The sequence below is a fragment of the Haemaphysalis longicornis genome, unplaced genomic scaffold (genome assembly GCF_048455015.1).
Source record: "Haemaphysalis longicornis isolate Haplotype H1 unplaced genomic scaffold, Haemaphysalis longicornis Haplotype H1 scaffold_1, whole genome shotgun sequence".
Classification (NCBI taxonomy): domain Eukaryota; kingdom Metazoa; phylum Arthropoda; class Arachnida; order Ixodida; family Ixodidae; genus Haemaphysalis; species Haemaphysalis longicornis.
The window spans coordinates 332,040,812-332,063,223 of record NW_027526203.1 but is presented as its reverse complement, the minus strand read 5'-3'; the positions used below and the strand labels follow the sequence as shown (position 1 = coordinate 332,063,223).

General features: G+C 43.9%; 1 protein-coding gene across 1 annotated transcript; it reads right to left on the bottom strand.

Annotated features, from left to right (window-relative positions):
- Positions 1-416: 416 nt before the first annotated feature.
- On the bottom strand, positions 417-22,373 carry Nse1 (SMC5-SMC6 complex component Non-SMC element 1). The gene is made up of 5 exons (XM_077683552.1): positions 22,130-22,373; positions 20,833-21,044; positions 11,640-11,786; positions 4,389-4,505; positions 417-664 (listed from the first exon to the last, which is right to left on the bottom strand). The coding sequence occupies exons 1-5, from the start codon at positions 22,236-22,238 to the stop codon at positions 524-526; spliced, it is 726 nt and encodes a 241-aa protein (XP_077539678.1). The 5' UTR covers positions 22,239-22,373; the 3' UTR covers positions 417-523.
- Between the last annotated feature and the right edge of the window lie 39 nt (positions 22,374-22,412).

The following is a 22,412-nucleotide window of genomic DNA, read 5'->3' as shown; positions in this document are numbered from 1 at the left end:
GCAATGGTGCTGTTAGGGGTGGCATAGAAAGCCTGGTGCTGTGAATATATTTATGTAGCAAACGTAACAGTGCAACTGCGCGGCGAACGTGCAATGGCGAAATTGAATGTTCTTGTTTCCATGATAGAATAGAGTCCACACAAAACAGCAGCCCAGTTTATATCCCACAATTACAGTACTCACTACAGCGTAACAACACTAAAACAAGTCATGATTGTTCATATGTATAAAACCCTTGACAGAGACAGCCTGTACATTGTTATTATGGGGGTGTACAACAAATGTTGGTGAGAAACTTTTTCACAACGAAACTGGAATTCTGCTGCTGAAGATGTGCTTATGCTGCCTTTATGGTGCTCTTTCCCTACCCACGTCACTTCACAGTGCAGTAAAGCAAAAACAAGAATGCATTCACAGCAAAAGGAGGAATGCAGTTTACTGCTTCAACTAGTACAGCAGTCACGGACACACTCCCGTGAAAATTTATTTGATGAAGCATGTCTGAACAAAGGGTTTCACCATTTCACGATGACCCACTGAAAACCCATTCTTCGTGGCACCGTGGACACTCGCCAGATATGACATCCCCACTGGAGTGGAACGCCTGCCGAGTGCAGTGATGATGCATCTTTACAGAGCAGTCTGCACCAGGGCACTTGTAACCCTAAAAGAAGAAGAAAAAAAAAGTGATTGTAGGGGAGGGGGTCATTGGGATAAGATTTGTTTTAGCTCAAAATGTTAGAACTGGACTTGCTGAGAATGTACGCGATACTCCACTTCGTTTAAACTGGGTTTAAAAGAATTGGTCATACTCTTTGGTAACTTCAAATTAGTTTCATCAAATGCTATAGCATTCCCTGGGCATAGCACTGTGACTTGGAGTCCGAGGAGACAAAGTTTGCGAGGAGGACAACGACGATTTCAATTTTGAACCATCATAACCTGGATCGCAAATTAAGTCCAGTATAAGGTTACAACAAATGATGATAAAACAGGTTTCAAACTAAGGCTCCGGTCTTAAAAACTGCCACCACTATTTGCCTTCTCCATTCTTTTCTAGGCACTATTTCCAGGCTACATAGGGCGTTACGACGATAATTGGAACACTTTTTTTTCTGAGCGAACCGCTGCTCGGTTCATGCCCAAACTTCACACGAAGGTCACATTTTGAGGTCTAGTTTGTTTGACACCGGGAACAATGTCAGTACCCACCTGTTTATTCTGAAAATAAACAAAAAAGATTTTCGCTTATGGGAAAATGGCGGCAGATTTGGATGTGCAAGCCAGTGCAAGCACATCTTGGAACGACGGCGCCACCTGGGGTATGCAGAGCGAAACAGGCGATGGGGGTTCACAGCAGCGTTACTTGATATAGGAGTTGCGAAACTCCCCATAGGCCCCATGTATCAAAAAGTGGCCCTAAAATTGGTCCACTGCTTTGGATCTTATTTTACAGTGGCACCATCTTTTGGTGACAAAATAAACTATACAACTTGATTCGCCGCTCGACGACCTGGGCGAAAAATGGTATTTAAGTGCTTCTGTAAATTTGTTATGCCAAAGGAGCCCAATGTGTTGAACTATGCAAGTGTTTTATATACATACGGATCAAAAGTAGTAAAAAAAAAATGCGTCCATAGGGTCAACTGTTGCTTACGCACTGTCGTCTGCTGCGCGTCCTCTTCAGTCTTCTGGCGGCAAAAAAATAAATAAGTCGCTTCGACGGCTTTATGCCAGCTGAAACTGATTATTTAGAGCCGCTTGATCGGCTACTAGATTAGTTTTGGCATACAATGAGCTGTAGGCCAAACGATAACTCCAAATTTGGTACTTCAGTTCGGACCTATGTTGTGCCGGAGTGCCCGCACAAGCGCCAATTGGTCGAGGCAGATGCGCGGACGCAGATACAATCGCAACCAAAACACCGGAGTTAAGATAGCAATTAATAACTTACGAAAGCACAAAAATAAAGAATTATGCACTTTAAAACAAAATTTAACGTTGAAAAGTCAGTTTGAATAATTAGTTCGTTTTTGGGATAGTGCATGCGGCGGCCACAGTGGCGCCACGGTATGCACGATCCAAAGGGGGGGGTCCAGGTGCGGGCCGTTTTTTGAGGCGGAGTTTCGCAACTGCCTACATCGAAGAGCTCTGGTAGCAGACGATCAGAAAACCCCCTTCATCTCTAGTTTATGATTATCACAAATAGTTGCATAACAGCTGATACCAATAATAAAATATTCCTGTGGTTCATTGTTGCCAGTAAACGTTGGATTTGTTTCCTCACCTGCTTTCACATTTTCTGATAGCCTGCTACCTCATTTGGCTCCTCCCTACCGTGGAAGCAGCCAAATGAGGTAGCAGATGATCTGAAAACCTGATTTTACATTTTCTGATCGCCTGCTACCCCATCTGGCTCCTTCCTGTCGTGGAAAGAGCGTGCGTTTCGCTCTGCATACCCCAGGTGGCACCGTTGTTCCAAGATCAACTTGCACCGACTCGCACGTCGAAACCGGCCGCCATTTTTCAATAGGCAAAAATCGTTTTTATTCATTTTCAGAATAAACAGGTATAACAGAATAAACAGAATAACAGGTTCCAGGAGTCAAACAATAGACCACAAAATGACTTTCAAGTGAAGCTTGAGAGCAAATTGAGCAGTGGTTCGCTCAGGAAAAAAATTTAAGGTGTTCCAATTATTGTTATAACACCCTGTATATCACCTAGTTATGGCTAGTGGCTGCCAAGGTTGCCAGAGATTTGGAGATGTTCCTTGCACGGCGTTAGTCATTGTTTATTTGTTCCTGCCCCCCCTCCATGCATGATCCATCAGTGTTAAAAAATGAATGAGGGGGTGCGGTGGTGGTGGTAGCAGTGGCCGACTGTCTTTTTTGCAAATAACGGCTTTATGGCCAGACAGCAGAAAGCATTTTCATCACCTCACCCAAACTTGAAGTTTTTGGTAAATTGGTAAGAAAGTGCTTCCCACACTGCATGGCTAAATGGCATAAGGCAATCTGAAGGTCTTTCCATTTTTCAGGATACAATAACATTTATAATTTACCAAAAACTTAAGTCTGGGTGATAGGACGCAAATGCTTTCTACAGTTTGGCTATAGAGCCGTTATTTGCAAAAAAAAAAACCCGGCTATGGCTATTTTCACCCACCGCACCCCCTCACTCATCCTGTAACACTGATGGATCATGGGGGTGGGGAACCAGGAACAAACAAACAATGATAAACGCTGTGCAGTGAATGTCCTCAAACGTGCTTGCTTTCCTGACGAAATTGTCATTCAGGGAGCAAATATGTTGTACGAAAAACCATGGTTGAAAGTTGCACGGCATTTTTTACACCTCCACGCAAAGCTGCCAGTCTGTCTGCTTTGGGTAGTAGTCATGTCGCAAACACCCCAAAAACGAACGAAAGGCAGCACACAGCTTTGCGTTATTTTCGAAGTTAGGCAGCTCAAATATTAGTACAATCTTTTCTTTTGTTTTTTTCAGCAAAGAACAATGCTTTTGTTACAGAGGACTTTTTGTATTGAAAATGACAGGCTCCAAATGATCCACCTCCCAAATAAACGTTATGACATACCAAAGAATGAATGACTTCAGCGAGTACACAAAAGTAGGCAGTCAATATGCCGACTACATCTCAATGGACGTAGTCCGACAAGAACTGGTGATCAAGATATTACCTCTCAACATGGTGAAACCCAAAGGAGCATTTCACCTGTGTAATGATGCAGGCACTGGTTCCATGCTTGCTTTAGATGAAGAACTTCAAGTTTGTTACATTTGACTAGTGAGATAGTTTGAGCTTACCTGAACTTTCATTGGAACCTTCAATGTCCCAGAAAACAGACTACCAGGTTCATGACACTTCTTTCCATTTCAGTAAAGTACTAACGTTTCTCCCAATCTTTCTCAAATTTGTGCTCACACAGGCTGCCTTGCAACACCACAGGTGACGTTATTCAGCAAAAGTGGAAAAGTGCCTCTAGGTGTTACCACCCTATCTCCTTCTTTAGCCCAATTATCTATCCTAATTAAGTGCAGTTTGAGTTGCTAAAGTTGGCATATTTGTTTTTCTAGTATGGCAATCTTGTGAATGAAGCATAGCTGTACACTGCCTTCATGGTCCATTTAACCATCTCAAAAATGACAAGCAGGACGCTAGCAACAGAGACCAATTTTTCCCATGCTCCATTACCCAAGCTACAGAGCTGTTTAAATACTTAGATCTTAAAAGTCAATAACAAAAAGGAATTTTAACTTGATATCAAAATGACCTCACTACGTCAAGGTAATGGCAAAACACTTGAAATTCTCACACCTTGTATTCACTGAATTTCACGTTCATAAATGAGCATAATAACACTCACCTTAATGCATATTTGTTTACATGCATGACATGTGGGCAGTCGAGTTCCAAGTTGCTCCCGAAGGTAAGGTTCCATTTCAAGCAGTGTCAATCGACCCAGGTATAAGCTGCCTCCAGCCTAAAAGTGTAGAAACCAATTAATTTCACTTCTGTGCAAATGTAAGCATGCTATCTTAATGCAACAACAATGGCATAAATACCTAATGAAAGTGTTAAATAAAAGGATGATTATAAGCATTCGGCTTTACAGAGAAGGTGGCATGGTATAGGCTCTACAGGACAGTTTATTTTACGCCGTCCCAGTGAAAGCCAACACGGATTTTAAGATTTCTCTCTATGTTTAATTAATAAAAAAGATCAAACATAGTTCAGCAACAAAACCATGTACCTTTCAGTACAGATTTTCATTTTGAAAGTTAATTTGTTCAGTTGCCAACCTTGGAGATCAGCTGTGCCTCAACTATTTAAATTCTTTGGTCTCAATATATCTAGATCTATGCCATATCTATTTTGGCAACCCGCAACAAAACATTCCCAGCATTTTGTCATAAATGTATTAATATATATGTATGCCAGTTAAGCAACAGTGCGGTCCTGAGTTTTGACCAGCAGCTATTTAAAGGGGCCATGCGGACAAAATACAAGTTTGTTTTATTCGAACGATTTCGTGTTTTATAGTGCCCCTAGCGCCCTTCCGGCAGCAAATGATGCCGTATTCACTGAGAAATTTTAAACCCCGAGTTTAAACCCTGCCTATTCTGTGTTTTAACAGCACAGCTGTTTAGGCTGACACAAATCTGTCCGGCGTAGACAGACAACCCTAAGCGCACGAGCGTGTGCCTGGCGGCGACCGTCCGGCATCCCCGGCACAAGGCACGACCTTTACGCAGTGACTTTGGGGGGAGGGAGAGAGAACGCACACGTGAGCATGTGCCTTGCAGCGACCGCCTGGCGTTGTCCACGATTGCGCGAGTGCTTATGCCACATGAGGAGCTCCCGCATTTGTTGTCGTAGTCATGTAGCGACCGCCGCACCATGGCTCCGCCGTGCCAATGATGATGACAAATATGTCAAGCCATGCCGTCACAATCCACACGTGGAGACGGCCACCGGACCAGCTGACGAAGTGGAGGTCTACCAAGGCGAGGACACGCTACAAGAGGATTCGGCCTATGCGGCTGTGCCAGCGGAAGACGACGACCAAAGGGATGACGACTGCTATTGAATAAAACACTGTACATACATTAATGGTCTTTGCTTTACAGTGCCGTCCAAAACGGCTTTGCACTGCTGCGGTCCAGCTGCTCACTCTCTCCTGGCATCTCCTGTCAGCCTTGCACCAATAGTGCAAGCTGCACTTTTTTTTTGTATCACTTTTCCTGTCCCGCCACATCCCCGACTATAAAAGGACAACTAAGATGGGTACAGAGGTAGGCCTTCCAAAGGACGATGCAGCATTGGTGATCATCAATCCACCCCCAGCAATGCAGAGCATTTAGTACCAATGGCCACACTGTGCTAAACTAAAGTTCCTGCTGTCAAAAGGTATAACCGTTGTTTTGGTTTTGTAATACTGTGTTGTTGCATTGGAAAAACCTGTGGTGTTATTGTTTTGGAACATTCAGAATGCCGTCGAGGCCACCGAGTGAAACAAACGAAAGATTGGTTTATTCCCAATGCACACAGTAAAACCGGGCATCTGCCACACTTTGTCACCTGAATCCAGGTTCAAATTCCTCAGAGCATCTACCAAGAAAGTCTGGCATCTTATATACCAAAGCGTCCTCCTGGCAGAAACCATGCATTTGGTTTTATGTTCTACATGGCTAGGCAGAACCAATTGTAGCTTTTCCATTCGACGTAAAATGGCATGGGCATGCAAGTGTGCACCGCAGAGGCAGCAAAGAGATGGTGCTTGTTTCCTCTCCTTTGAGGCCAGGGAAGTGAGAGCTGCACTAGTCAAGTACGGTGCACTCACTCTGAGAATTCCCCGGTCCTGAACAGGGTAAAAACTGTTAGCCAGATTGCACAAGAAGTGCACCGCAGCTAACTGGGGTCCTTGCTCTGCAACATCACCGCCACTGGCGCTCCACACTGCGCTAACTCACAATTTGAAAATGACTGCAGCTTAGTAGACCCTACCCATTTGAGCACAACTATGTCAGAACTCTCATTACCAGCTTTGCGCAAACGTGATTCGGCCTTGCCTGTTAAGGGGCCATGAAGACAAAATACAAGTTTATTTTATTCAAAAGATTTGGTGTTTTATAGTGCCCTAAACACTTGTCTGGCAGCAAACGATGCTTTATTCACTGAGAAATTAAACATTTTAAGCCAAAATGTCAATTCTCCCGCTAAACCACGTTTCTTGACGTCAGCAATGACGTATCCAGGCCAGGGCCTTAAAACTAAAGACAGTATGCTCACCAGGCCTGCTACCATTCACAGACACCCATTTGGTTATCTTGATTACCTCCCGCTTTCATAGATGGTGCTGCATTACTGCTGAAGTACCAGTGTTCGCACTTCGCTTCTGACTGCACTTCCATACCTGCCGTAATCTTGTTATGGCTCATACTAATTGTTTTGCTAAAACAAACTGACTCGACAAACATGGTCATGCAAGATGCCGTGCCGCTTATGTCAGTTGGCCAGTGTTGTGTCAGACAAGCCCAACACTTCTGATGGCTGTGTTAGGAAGTTTCAGCCGGGAAAGTGCTGCACTAACTTGTTCAATGTTTACGCGTTCATTTGTAACTTTCATTGTTTACCCAACCATTCTTATTGCTATAAAAAGAATAAGCATTTAAGCACAAATAGCCATACCTTGGCAAAACTGGGTGCCACTCACTCATACTCACACAGAAAAAAATATTTTTCCTCACACACTCACTCACACTCACCAGTCGCCCTCACTACGCACCCTCCACCACTTGCACCCACTCGTGCTCACGCTCACCCCTTGCACTCACTCATGCTCATCATTCGCCGTCACTACTCGCATTCACTCGCGCTCACCATTCATCGTCTCCCCTCGCACACGAGTGGGAGCAGTGGACGCTTCACGAGTCATGAAACAGAATAGTATTAGTGCAATACGGCATCAGAAGGCCATCCAAATCATATTCCTAAATCAACATGCCACCAGAAATGGTCTCTTTTTCTTGCCTGCTCAAAGCAGGTCTGAGCAGCTCCAAGCAGATGCATATTTTATTTTCCCAAAGAACGTCTATGGTGGGAGCAGTTTTGGGCTGCTTGGAGCTGCTCAGAGTTGCTCTAGGCAAGCAAAAAAAAAAGACCTAGAATTAATTCTGGGGGCCCCATAGCAGGAGCTCAGTGACGACATATTTCTGAAGCTAAAGCAATCCTGCATTAACAACCATCACACCGAGCGGCTCCTGCGACGAATAGCCAGCAGCGAGTACAAGCGCAATAGTGGCGCTCACTGCGGTGAGCCCCGCAAATGGGGCAAGTAACGCAAGTGCACTCGCGAGTGGTGAGCAGGGCTCACTGCGCGTAGGGGCTCGCACTCACACTTGCCAGTCCAAAAAGATGGTGAGGCTCAGAGTTACTTGATATAGAAGTTGTGAAACTCCCCATAGGCCCCATGCATCAAAAAGTGGCTCTACAATTGGTCCACCGATTTGGATTTTGTGTTCAGTGGTGCCATCTGATGGTGACCAAATAAACTTTCCAACGTTGTTCGTTGCTCGACGACTTGGGCGAAAAATGGTATTTCGGTGCTTACATAAATTTGTTGGGCCAGAGAAGCCCAACGTGCTCAACCACGCAAGTGTTTTATATGCATTCAAACCAATAGTAGTAAAAAAATGCGGCCGTGTGGTCAGCGAGATGAATGATCGACTGTGGATTGTCGTCTGCTACACGTCATCTGCAATCTTTTGGCAGAAAAATAAATAAATAAATAAATAAAAAATAAATATAATAATAAAAAAGTTCGCTTTGACAGCTTTACGCAAGCTTGAAAAGATTATTTAGAGCTGCTTGATCAGCTACTAGATTAGTGATGTAGGCCGAGCGACAACTGCAAATTTAGTACTTCAGGTCGGACCTGCGTTGGGCCAGAGTGCCTGCACAAGTGCCAATCGGACGAGGCAGTTGCGCAGACGCAGACACTATCTCAACAAGAAACCGCAGATAAGAACGCAATGAATAACTTAGGAAAGTACAAAAACAAAAAATTATGCACCTTTAAAACAAAATTTAACGTTAAATTGTCCGTTTGAATAATTAGTTTATTTTTTTAATAGTGCGTGTGGTGGCCGCGGTGGCACCACCGTACGCACGATCCAAAGTGGGGGGAGGGGGGGTCCAGGTGCAGGCCATTTTTTGAGGCGGAGTTTTGCAACTGCCTACATCAAAGAGCTACATCAAGATTGTCCAACTGCAGACTCAGTATGCGAGTCTCACTCACACTGCCAGGCACCACACAGGTTATACACGCTACATAGTTGGAACCATGCCACCGAATTTCCATGTTTTACAAACATTTGGCCCAGGTTCCTCGTGCGACTAGATTGCCAGGGCCTCGTTCCTTAGAAGAATTTTGGCAGTTTAACACGCCTGGGCTATGAAGTGCGTTGTAGCGGATGGCTCTGGATTAATTTTGACCACCTGGGGACCTCTAACATGCACTGAAATCTCGACACACGGGTGCTTTCGCCTCTATCTGAAAAGCAGCCACAGCAGCTGGGATCGAACCCACATCCTTGGGCTCAGCACCACAATGCCCTAGCCCTGAGCAGCCACAGCTCGCATCTCAAGTTCAATTAAGGGGGGCAGATGGGTCTTTGGGGCCGAAAAACAGCCAAAAAATTGTTTTCTGAAAAATGGCATTTTTGGCATCCACGGTCATTTTCTGTCAGTTTGCAAATTTCCTCATCAAAAGGCACCGCATTTTATTGTAAACAGCATTTTAAATTTTACTCTACAGCTCAGTTCGCGCAGAATTCGACAGTGAAACGGCATTTTTCTTGCAATGCAAAGCTAGCATTTCGCCCTCGGATATCTCGGCACCCGGAGCAGGTACAACTGTCATTTGTTTTGCTTCTGATACCTACATGTGCGGAGAATAAAATGTTGGAAATAAACTTTTCAAATGGAGGCTTTGGAAGATTATTATTGTGTTCAATTGACACCACCTGTGAGCCATTTCTGGCGGAGCGCGGGAGGAGTAAAGTTATATCAAAAAAGTTCTTCCAACATTGTATTCTTTAGTCATTTGTCTGCCTAGCACAGGGTAATTGCCATTCTGTATGGAATGGTTATTTTGTAATTGTGACCCAAGATAATCGAAATTATGCTGAGCACGAGGTCGCGGGTTCGATTCCCGGCCGCGGCGGCCGCTTTTCTGATGGAGGCGAGAAGCAAAAACGCCTGTGTGTACGAGATTTCGGCGCACGTTAAAGATTCCCAGGTGGTCAAAATTAATCCAGAGCCCTCCACTACGGCGCGCCTCATCGCCTGCGTTGCGTCGGCGCGTTAAACCCTACAATCAATCAAATCAATTAATCGAAATTAATCATTAATTATCTAAAAAAAATAATCAACTTGCAAGAAATGTACTTGCAGATTTGAAATCAGCACAGAAAACTCCATAATACTGTGCAGTTTCATTACAATTGGGCAGTAAATAAAAACAAAGCTCTAAGACCAGTCTGCCCTCTTAATGAGCTACTGTTGGCCATAAAGCATTTTCGCTCATGTGCTTGATCAAACGAAGCACGACTAGGGAACTGGTACAACAAAGTGGTTCCAAAGTGGTTCCCTGTGGTTCCTTCTGCGCAGTGCTGATTAACGTCGTGGCACTGTTCACTACTGCCATTAGCATGAATCAAGCCAAACTGAGCAGTCGTGAAGGCCACGTATCTTTTCACTGTCATAAGCCTTGACTCCTCTTTTCCTCCATCACTATGCAAGGCTACGTAAGCTGTTGTTCTGTACACCCTTGGAGATGCATCAGCAAACGCATGCAGCGTGCATTAGTGAGTGAACGTCTGGGCCACACGACCTAGGCCACAGATTCTGTTGCGGTTTATTTGGCAACTGCTGCCCACTGAAACATTTCTGCTTTTTGCCAACAAAATTTTCGAAATGCTCTTTCATTTTCACATCCCTCTGTCAGCAGAACACACGACTGAAGAGCACAGAAGAACAATGTGTAGGGAGCACATGGAGAGCTGCCTTTGAAAGTGGAAAGAGCTTCATTCGCAATGCTGGATATGTTGCCATGAAGACAACACGTTCAAGCACAGCTCACAAGCTGCCTCTGCTTTGATTGATCTTGTGACTCCTACTGCTACTGGTACGCATAGCCGAATGAAGCGTGCAGCCAGAGCAGGTGGCAAAAGAGAAAAGAATGGGAATGATGGCGATGAGTTGTCGATAGTGGCGGGTAACAAAAGGAGTGAAAAGCAGCCAATGCGGTGCTAAAGCAGGCAAACGTGACCCCCGAGATGGTTATGGCAGTAACAATGGTTGGCACGGCGTACGACAGACACGCCAAAAACGCCGGGTTTGCAGACTTCAGGAGTGAGAGAAACGAGTTCGCATCGGGCCGAGCCTCAAATTCGCAAGGAAGAGGGACAAGGTGCATTCTTAAAGCTCCATCGATGGATGGATTTTCTCTCCATCAGCCCGTCTGGTGCGCAAAGGCTTGCAGGACACTTGCACGAACCACTAACCATGTTTGTCCTCCAGAAAAACTGAGCCAAGTAAAAAGGCAATGCAAATAAGTGCCCTTACCATCTGGTTAAAGTAGCACCCCCACCAGCAACGTTTGTCATGATTAAAGATCAGTGCAAGAAAAAAAAGAAAAAGCAAACACTATTTTTCGTGCTGATCTTTAATCACAAACCTTCACTAACTCGCCCAGCTCACAGTCCTCTTGAACATTTGTCACGTTTGCACTGTGTGCCTGGACACACAGCGACAACAGCTTTCATGTGGTAAGTTGCACCATGGGATCAAAAGGATCAGTTTCTTCTTCAAAAGCTAAAACAAAACCATCCCTCAGCCCAGTATGGCCACAGATCTCTCACTGTAGCGCCAAAATGTGGGGCACAACACAGCAGGGCTGACCTTCCACTGCAAGTGGTGCAGCAATTTCAACCAGCAATATATCATTTGAAACTGAGCAGCACATATTTCACATGGGGCAGATAAAACACAATTTAGCCAGGAACAGTGTTGTGCAGAAAGTCTTGGAATTCACGAAAGCAGGTGTACGTACCCGTACTAAACAGCCAAGCTCAATCATTCGGTCCAGGAAGCTTTCGCTGATTTTTTCAACAAAGTTTTCTTTGCTGTCCTCATTAACAACGTTGAGCACATCTGTGGCTGGCAAGCTGCCACCTTCAGACTCCGCTATCTTCATTACCTGCAAAAGTATGAACACAAAGGAGGCAGTGGGAGAAAAAAAAGGGGAGATTACTTCTTGGTGAAATCATGGCAAGCGAAAACAAAAGAACACACAAAACTGGCAACATATCTTTCTTACATGTCCTAGGCATCAGCAATTAAAATTCTCTGTGAATAAGCAACACTCAACAGTTAAACAATAATGGCCATTAGGCCCAGTGTAAGACTCCAGTTTAGATTGGTTCAGGTTCTTTACACCAAAAAGATTTGTAGACAGGAATTTTTAATACGCCTCCATGAAAAATGCCACACCTATGTTCATGAGGCCTAATTCACTGAGAGCCCTAGAGAAGTTGGTAGGTTAAGCTGACAGTGCAACTTTTATTACCAGCTCTTCACAGTTGATCCCCACTGGTTGCAAGGACACATGGTAGTGCGCTCTATTAAAACGAGTATACAGTGACAGAGCCCAGTCATTTTCTGATGCATTTTCTATGTTCCATTGTAATTTCTCCTTGTCTGCCGTTCACATGCCCATTTGAAGAAAGAATTGCAATGGTAATAGCCTTCCCTAAAGGGGCACTGAAGGCTATAAGATTTCTTGGGTCAAGTAAAAGAGCACACCTGTCACAGCTCTTTTGGCTCTTGTTCTACAGCAATTGATGCTTTGTTCAGAAAGAAATAGTTAAAGTTGGCATTTCTTTTGTTTTCATTCAATTTTTCAGTGAGGCTTTTTTAAAAAGTCTGTCACACATAGGGAAGAGAGACCACCTAGGAGGAGAACGAGTTAATCGCGCAATTTCCTAACCTGGCAGTTGATGGTAAAAAAAGTTGCATAGCTATTGCGTCAGTAATCTCAGCATTTTGCTGCTGGTTGTTGCATAAAATAGACATGGACAGTGAAAAGAGCCAACAGCTCTTGCGTTCACTTGCACAAGCCCTTTGACTGTACTTGTACAACTATGCAAACATTTGACCGAAATCAAAAGTGAGAAATTTTACCACCAGGTATTAAGAGAACCTGTTTAAGAGTGTTTAAGAATGCTGAACTGCCAGCATACCACTTTTCTATATCTAAGTGTATCTAATTTAATGTTGCTTCGGGAAACTGCTCAGACAAGTTCCACCAATCCGGTTTCACCATTCACGATTTTTGATGCCACAAACTGCGGCGCGGAAAAGTGAGTGGGGTAGCAATACTTGTTTTTATGCTTTATGCATTAATAAGCAAGTGCAGTTCCGCAAGTGGTTTATTTGCTTCACGGCACTGCAACCTACAGATAGGAGCTAACTTGTTTCCATGCTTTAGTGTCTTAAGTACTTGGGCACCTTTGAGAAGCAAGATTGAATTTTTTAAAAATTTCCAATGCTTTTTGGTGCACCTCGAGCCACGTCATCTGCACCACTTTTGATCAGGAAGTGTACACGGAATTTAGCCCATTGAAGGGCTGGTAATGATTGCAGATTCCAATGGCACAACTATGAAAATGTGCATCACATGATTAATACAACTGGGAAAATGCGATTGCCGCTGAAAAAAAAAGCGAGTGATTGCAACAGGTGGATTCGCATATCTGGTTGGCGAGGTTCGTGGTTGCTTGCCCCGAGTGCTTATGGTCCTCGAAATCTCTATCATTAGTCTCAAACTACATATAAATTACATGTCATTCAACTGTTCCGTTACCGAACAAACTGGTTGATTTTTAGGGGTTAAGAAAACATTTTTTTTTTGCTAAGCATTTATATTATTGATTAGGCACGTATTGCAGCAACATAAGCTACATATGATTCGACAACCTTTCCAACAATGCCAGTTTTAAAATGTCTTCGTGAACAATTTTGGCCCGAAAAAAAAAAAAATGATCAAAATCAAAATTTTTGTCAAGGCGTCAAAGAAAATCATAAAAAAGAAGCTGTTTATAACAAACCGCTGATACCAGAAAAAATTTAGAATGCAGATTTTGTAGGCAAACATTTCAAAAACACATCCTAGAAAAACATTCAGTTGCACGGAACAATTTGTCAGACACAAAAGAAAATAATAGCATGCGTGGCGCCCGCACCGTGCGGTGAAGCCCAACCTCAATTTCAATATGCGGAATATTGGATCGTTCTCTGGAAGGTATTTGGTGGGTTAAAATTATTAAAGGTACCAATTTGTCCCCACATGATGTAAAAATATCTTTCAATGACTGACCTTGCATTTACAGCCAGCAAAAGAGTCCGGACAAGCATGCAATGCGAAGAAATCCGTTTGGAGTTGAAAACAAAACTCGGTGGAGGATGCTTGTTGACGTTCACTGTCAGTTTATCACCATTTACCTCTCAGAGCTTTCACTTGCGGTTTATTATCATCTTCTGACTTGCTATTAGTCCTGCTTGCAGGAATGAGATGCGATGCGCTAGAATCGTGCTCAGCAAGCTTCCACCGAGTAGCTGTTGCGCAACAAAAAGAGCTCAGCACTACAAGCCTTCAGCATTGCAGAGCCACCTAACATTTTTGAAAAGAAACAATACCAAACCTGCTGGAGACTGCCACAATAGACCGGAAATACTCCCATACTGGCTCCCATACAAAGCAGGCCGGCAAACAGCTGGCGGTGTGCAAGGCTGATTTGAAGCGCCTTCCTTGGCTGAACTGATATCAGAGTTTGGTGATGATGATGATGATTTAGGGTTTTATGGCGCAAGGCTGACGAGGGCAAAGAGCGCCATGACAATGGTGGGATGCTATGAGGTGATATTAAAATGGGATCTGTAAAAAATCCACTACATTAAAATTACTATGGAAGTTGGTGTATAGGGCCATAATTAAAAAGTGAGAAATGTTTTCATGCAAGGTGTTAAAAACCCCACGATACCGCCATTGTTTTGTGACGGAACATGAGGCCAAGTGAGGTCATGGGGAGTATGATATGTACTTTAAGAAGTCAACATCGGCAAGGTAATTAAAGACTTTTCTGTAAGAAAACATGGGACTATCTGATAAAAATAATAAAGGGTGCAAGGGTTTGTAATGAGTGTATATTTCATGAAAGTGACGTTTTCTCTCTATGTTGCACATCTCGCATTCAATAAGCATATGAAGAACTGATAGCTGCCCCCCACACCGATGACAGTGCGGCTTGTTTCCGTCGTTAAAAGGTACGAGTGTGTGATGTGTGTGTGGCCAATTCTTGATCTGCATAATGCTACCCTCTACAAATCTGTCATGTTTTTCAGCAGGAGGCTTTTCTATTTTGGGTTTAACTATATGTAGTTTATTCTCTACTTCTCTGTCCCATTGTTGCTGCCAGTGGTCCCGCAGCTTCCTTTTTACAAAAGGTTTCAGATCTCGATATGGGACCTCATTTATGTCTATGCTGCTTCGAAGGGCGGCAGCTGCAGCATTACGGTCAGCAGCTTCATTTCCAGCAATGCCTCAGTGGCCAGGAACCCAGCAGACTGTGACGAGTTTCAGGCCATAAGCCGAGTAGAGAGCTCTTAAAACGCAATTAAAAGTCGGGTTTCTACTGATCTTCTGAGATGAAAGATTTGAGACGACACCCAGAGAGACTGTGTATATAACTGAGTTCTTAATTTTGTTTTGAAGAATGTGGTTCAAAGCCAGTAGAATACCGTACGCCTCTGCAGTGAATATACTTGTGTTCCTGTTCATTGTTTTGGACATATTAAGTAGGGGGCCATTTGCAGCACACGATACGGCTGTGGTAGTTTTTGAAGCATCTGTGATTCAAGTTTGGTGTTATTGTTCAACTTTCAGATGGAGCTGTTATTGCAGAAATAAGGCGTGGGTGATGTGAAATCACAAGCGGCATGCTTTTTTTGAGGAACAGTAGCGGGTGACAAAGGTGCCATGATAAATCAGCTTGAAGTTGGGTACCTGTGTAGTAGCACCAAAACCGAATTTTGCAATGCCAAAACGGAGCCCAAACTGCTGGAAACTGGCTAAAAGTGCCAGGTCCACTTGTTAGACAAACACGGGACCTTCAGAAATAAGCTTTGGCAGAATAAAGCTACGCATCCTCCAAACCAAACTCACTAGTGAATAGCTGGTGTCATTTTCAGGTAATTAGTAGGTACCTCTAAACGCTGTCGGATTACAAAGCTGACAACATAATTTGATATTTAACTCCCTGGGAGCCTTTTGATCAAAAAATTTGATGGTAATGCAGCATAACCATGAGTGGCACGCTTTTTGTCAAGTGCAGCAGTCCCAGCACCTTTCGTAACAAATGCACCTCAGCTCACAAAAAACGCCTGCAAATATCTGTGTCGCCGGAGTGGGAAAATTTAAACGGATTCTAGAAGTGCAGTGCCTAGACTAACCACTGTGGTAAGTTATGTGCACGAGAAACAACTACAACATGTCGAAATTGGCGATATAAAGCATCAACCACCGGGGATCAATTTGAACAGGTGTGGTAACAAAAGAGTTAATGGGAGCATTGTTCTCACTTTTATGCCAACTTATCTGAACTCTTCTCAAGGGGGGAGAAATTGATTTGAAGCCTAAAGCTGTGTCAAAAAAAGATTGAATTCTTAAAATTAATTTTTCTTCCCATCTTAGTCTGAAAGAAGCGGAGGTGTGCGAATATTCACAACTTTTGAATACCGATGCAAACAACATATCTGATTTGGCTTCGAATCAAATAGCACTATTTGAAAAGCATTTCAAAGTACGAAAGTGCAAAAGAACAGTTGTTTCAATGAACCCCGAAACGTGGAATTCTGCCTAGATGAAAATGAGAAATTCCCAGCTAAGAACATTATAAAAATATATTCTTTGCAACGAGTTTAAACCAGCTTAGATGTATTGCAGTCTGAGCACCTGAGATTGAGTGCTGCAAACATGATACGACTTCCTCCACTAGCGGCAACAGGCTTTCCCGCAACGTACAAGTGACGTGCAGCTAAACGGCACGGGGCAGGTGCTTATGAAGCCCCTCTCATCTCCTCGGCATAGGGCCACTCCAGCCTTGTGCTCCTCTTTTGACATCCTGATAACGTGGTCATGTTTAAGCTGCCCCTGTCCACACTCTCCAGATAAGACAGCCTAACCTTGTACTGTCATACTCCCCCCAGAGTCCCCAGTTTTCTGACCCTATGATGTGCATAGCTGTCTTTTTTTAATACCTGTAATGTTTGTTTTTCGTTCTGTATAGGGCATCCTAGCCAAGAGCTTTCTTGACAAGAAGGTGTTCATACAGTGGCACCGACCACGCATGTTTGTTACCCTGTACTTGCGCCAATTTTGGTTTCAACCCTTTTTGCACATTTATATTAGGCAGGAAATGCCCTTCTCAGAACTTGTAGTCCCGGCAGCAAAATAAGTCGGGGCAGGCGAGCACGTGGCAAAATAAGTCGCCGCGACATCTGACGTTGCACTTCTGGTGTCAAGACATCCATGTGTGCGTGCGCATCCAACCACTCTCGCTGTCCTGTCTTTTCTTCCACTTCAAGCAGCCAAGCTGATCACATTCAGCGTTTGGCCATAGGGGTCCCTTTCTTTGCCAACATGCTTCGCTCACACACGCTTCAGCGGTTAAGTGGTGAAGTGTGCGTTGCTTGCTCTGCCCCGATCCAGCAGATATGTCTTCCTCACCTCGGTGACGATCTTGTGCCACATATATCCCATTATGTTTTTGTATTTATGCTTAAACAAACAGTTGGTTGGAGCACACCAACACGGAAAAAAATTGAGGTGAGAAATAGATTATTTGAATAGCTGAACACAAAAAAAGAAAAAAGCGAGTGGAGATCGCCATGGTCGCGAATTTGGCAAAAACGAACAAAAATAGTAACAGGTTGCAATACGCGTTGAATTGATTGACATAGACACAGACCAAAAGTTTTGCATTTAGACAGAGAAGCAATCGCTATCACCCTTAAAACTAAGATATCGAAATCTCGTTGTAATGCGTCCTTTATCAGAGTCAGGTAAACAGCAAAGCAGGCTTCACCCACGGCGTTCACCGCCAAAGCATGTGCCAGCGAGACGTGTTGAGCATAAAAAGTTACCCCTAGCGGCAAGCGCTCAGTGCTTTCTGCTTTTGTTGCTTGAAGCAAAAGAAAAGACGGGGCAAGTATACAGAGGACGCGCACGCGCACATCAGTGTCTTGACACCAGAAGTGCAACGTCAGATGTCGCGGCAATGCATTTTGCCATGTGCTTGCGTGCCCCGGCTTATTTGGCTGCCGGGTGTACATGCGTTTGGGGCCATTTGAAGCGCAAGTAGTGTTTTCTAAAAATAAAATTCATACATTTTTAGTTCCAGGAAAGGAGGGACCAGAGAGCAAGCGCAAAGTGGGGACGATACCACTATGCCATAAAGGCATGCTGGCGAGGGTCTAAAACTCGTGCAAATTTTTTGTGCCTTGCATTGCCCCAACACATTGAGTTTTCTTCCCAGAACTGACATGAACAATTACAAAACTGCCATTTACATCTTTTAAAAGAGAAATGTGATAATCGAAGCTTGCCAGAGTATATATAATACTGAAACACCCCTGGTAAGGGTCACACATATCAAGGTTGCCACCATATAAAGTATAATATAACCAGCACCAAGCTAAAAGCCAGGATAGCTAGCTTCTGTGGGTGTATTTTATGCCATGAAAACATATTGCAAAACCTTTTAATGCGTAACTGCACTGATGGTTGGTAACTTCACTGGAGCATTGCCCTTTTCTGACATGATGGTGCTTGAAAAACAACAAAACTGCAAAGGAAAAATGTCCTTGCACCACTTTGTAACAATGTTTGCTAGAAGAAAAAGGCAGCAGGGTATTTAATGTGCCATGCTGTCTGTTCCTGGATTATCTGTGTACATGAACACTTGTTGATGACCTTAGGAGAAAGCAAATGTGCAGATTTCTTGACACCTTCAAAATGCACGTAGTGCAAACGTTATGCATATGGCAAAGCTCATAAAGAAAACAGTTGGGCGCCATGTTAACGGACAACAAAATATGTATTTGAACCTGCATTCATATATAGAGGGGTGGAAGTGGGCTTGAGCCTGTTGGAGCAGCTCGGGGAGCAGGAATAATGCTGTTTTGGAGCAGCTTTGGAGCAGTAAAAGGGTAGTTTTGGAGCAGCTTTGTAGCACCAAAAGGCGAATTTTGGAGCAGTGCAAGTCTGTTTGAGAGCATACTTTTAGAGCCAAACGTCATTTATTTGCAGTTTTTCATTTCTGGTAAGCACAGAAAATATTCAAATGGTTTCTCAACATTCAATCAATACCGAGAAGACCACTCTGTCGGCAAGTTAGAAAAACATACGTTCCCAGAATTAAAGCATCACAGCTGACAGAGCAATCGCCAAGAAAAAAACTATGAAATAAGCAATGCTTTAAACAGCTGCACCTAACTACACTATAGACAAGTAAAAAATAACACCATTACAGCCATGAGAAACAAACCAAGATTACAGCTAGGCGAAATGGCCTGTCTTGCACCTAAGATAGAAAGTTTACCTTCATTCTACCCTTAACGAGGCTATAGACAAATCCTGAGAGAGGAAGAAATTACCTAGAGATAATCTGAACTAGACCTGAGTAGATTCCAGAGAACGTAGAAATAATTAAATGTTCACGTTTACAAAACAAAGAAAAAAATATCCCAGTGGTTTATTTGCATTATTGACCAGGTAATTTACATGCTAGTAACTAAAAATACTGTGCAAGTGCGCCGTGTTTATCAACTTGTTTTCTTCCCGGAGGGAGAATGGAGGAGAGGATGCTCCTCCCCCCAGTCACCCCCCACAAGAAACAGGTGGCCTTGGGACAAGACACCTACGGAGTTGATAACTTGCAGATAGTTGGTAGCTTAAGAGAATCTCCCCTCTCACATGTGCAAAGCATCACCTGTTATTTTATCCTGGTGGACAGGGCACAGTTGCAACCTTTGGAATGCAAAGCACACTCTTGATAAGATAAAATGGTGAGGGTCCGACTGAACAATAAAAACAGCTTTAATTATTGCTTTTTACACTATGCACAAAGATTGCAATGATGGCTAATGCCGACGCATGCATCCCGGCGCAGTGCGCTGAACTTGAATTTCGGGCCAAAGCTTGTGAATTCACCCGCACCCCAAGGTCACTCCCAAATACCGTGAAACCGCGCCGCCATTTGGAGACTGGGAAATTGTGACGAGCAACTTCAAGTTCCGAGCTTTTTTTTAGGGAGTTCGCCGGAGCGCGTCATGTCGTGATTGACAGCTGAACGGATGAGTCCCTAACTGCTCCGTGCTCAATGCGAGTGGCATTGAACTTCACGTCACGGTTGCCTCATATCTTGCAGTGCCAGTTTAGAGCAGTTTCAGCGCAATTCTGCCTTTTGGAGCAGGATGGAGCAAGAAAAGCGGATTGGAGCAGTGTGGAGCAAATGGAGCAGCACTTCCACCCCTGTATATACTACCACTGTTAACAACAATGCCAAAAGATGTTGGCTCACGACTCACGAAAAGAGATTTCTTTCTTACCACTCATACAATACCATCACATCCTCTGCTACTGTTTCATTGTGGCTGCTTTTTGAAACACATTGCCCACATTGCCAAGTTTGTGTCTACCCGCATTTAGTGTGGTGTGATGATGGTCAATGCCACTTTTACGGCTGTGTCCCCCAACAGCATGCTGAAGCCGCTAATCAATTGGTCATGAAATACAGCAAAGCAACGAATCGTCAAGCACAAGTGGATTAGAGGTTGTGCACAGTGCTACATGTGCAGAGCCACATGTTTTGCCCACTGCTGGATTTGCAGGCATATTGTCAAACAACTATGCTGTGCACCATTGCACACTTTGGGATTGCTAAAGAGAGTAGCCAGCTTTAAAAATTCATTTTGGCCTAAACTTTGAATACATCTCATGCAAAGCTGTAGAACACTTCACACCCCACGGCAGGCGGTTGTATTTTCTACAAGCTGCAAGTCGAGCACACCTTTATTTTTACTGAACTTTCCTCGTGTCTCCCCGTTTCTGCACCATGCTTGCAAGCCAACACAACACAGAGGTAACGCTCGCAAGCGCTTGCCCTAAAGTCAAACCTCAGACTCACCAGCTTTTTGAAGAACGTCATCTCGGTACCAGAAAACATGGCAGAACATTTTGACAATTCGTCATCTCTCATGTTCACCAGCGCATAGAAACATGAGCCATCCTCTTCACTCACAGCCCCTTTGATGCGCAAGTGAAGCGAAGATAGCTTGTTATTGACTTCTGATATAAACGCTGCAAATGGCTCTGTGCTGCTCGATGAGGGGGGTGGCACTGAAAGGGTGAGACGGTCATCATGACACAACTTTCAGATATGTGGGGGCATTACGATCATGAAGTGGATATAATCCCAGCAGCCAGAATTTTTGCACCATCAGGTTATTTTGCTGACCCTGTCTTCTGACTGGCTGAATGGGCTTGCTCGAATGTGACTGGTATTTCTCTCTTTTAACACCAGTGAATGCCAGCCATGCTAACATACTGCAATGGTATTGCCTGACTGCAGGTTTGAAGTGTGGGGATGCGATTCTGGCTCATTGTTTTTTTGGGGGGGGGGGGGTTATTGTTGCTAACAAATTTTTGTCCTTGTGCTTTCGTTTTGTCTAGCAACTAGGTGACTACGTAATACGGGTCCCCAGGTATGTTTTGTTGCGTCTGGGGTTACATTAATTATTTCGGACCATATTTAGGTTTGGTTAAACTTGGCTAAATAAAAGCATGTGCGAAAAAATGTAGCAGCGCGGCTGGCAGTAAAATACCGATTGCCGGCCACATGTCCCCACACACTAATGTGCCGCACAATATCCACACCCTCACGCTAAACGGCCAAATCCTACTTTCTAAAAGTTGTTAACATCTACTTCAGGCAAAAAAAAAAATTAGCAAGCAGACCGTTTCAAGATTTAAAAAAGGAAACGAAAAGCTTGGGGCCAGAGCTTTAAAACAAGTAAACTAATTCATTGCCGAAAAGAAATAACAGAGTACAAGCACCGCCGAAAATATTCACTTGAGAACTACGCGCACTCTTTCCTGCGTACGCGCCTTTTTTTTTAACCCTACGCCATGCAGCTTTAATTACATCGACTATGGCAATACATCAGGACATTCACCGCGCATCACTGCAGAGCAAATTAAAACCAAAGGATGTGGGTTACGTCGAAATTTCGCAGAGTGCCTCTTTAACCTTTCAGTTTTAGGTGCCCGGGTACCGCTCACTTTCGACTGTAAACCACACTAAGAATAGCAAACTACATAAACTTTCGCAGTTTCCAAGCTATTTACGGTACGCACGAGCTCTACTTAACGACAACAAAGGCGAAGTGACTAGAGGCTATGAGACCAATGATCCGTGTACTTACGCCCGCACTTTTCGTGACAACCGCAGACAGCTTCTTCTAACTGTGCCGAATTGAGCACCCTGCGTGCAAGCATTACTTGAACAAACACCCGGTGGTGATCACCGTACATGGTGAGCGCCGTCAGAAATGCAAATTATATGAAGCTAATTTGGCATAGACTCGCCAACTGCGCCGCAATGAAGGAAAGAATGCTCCCCCAAACAACGCGCCATTCAACAAGCATGTCGGGCCAGAAGGCGCGCGCGGCACACTGATTGGTCAATTTAAACTAAGCTGATTGGTC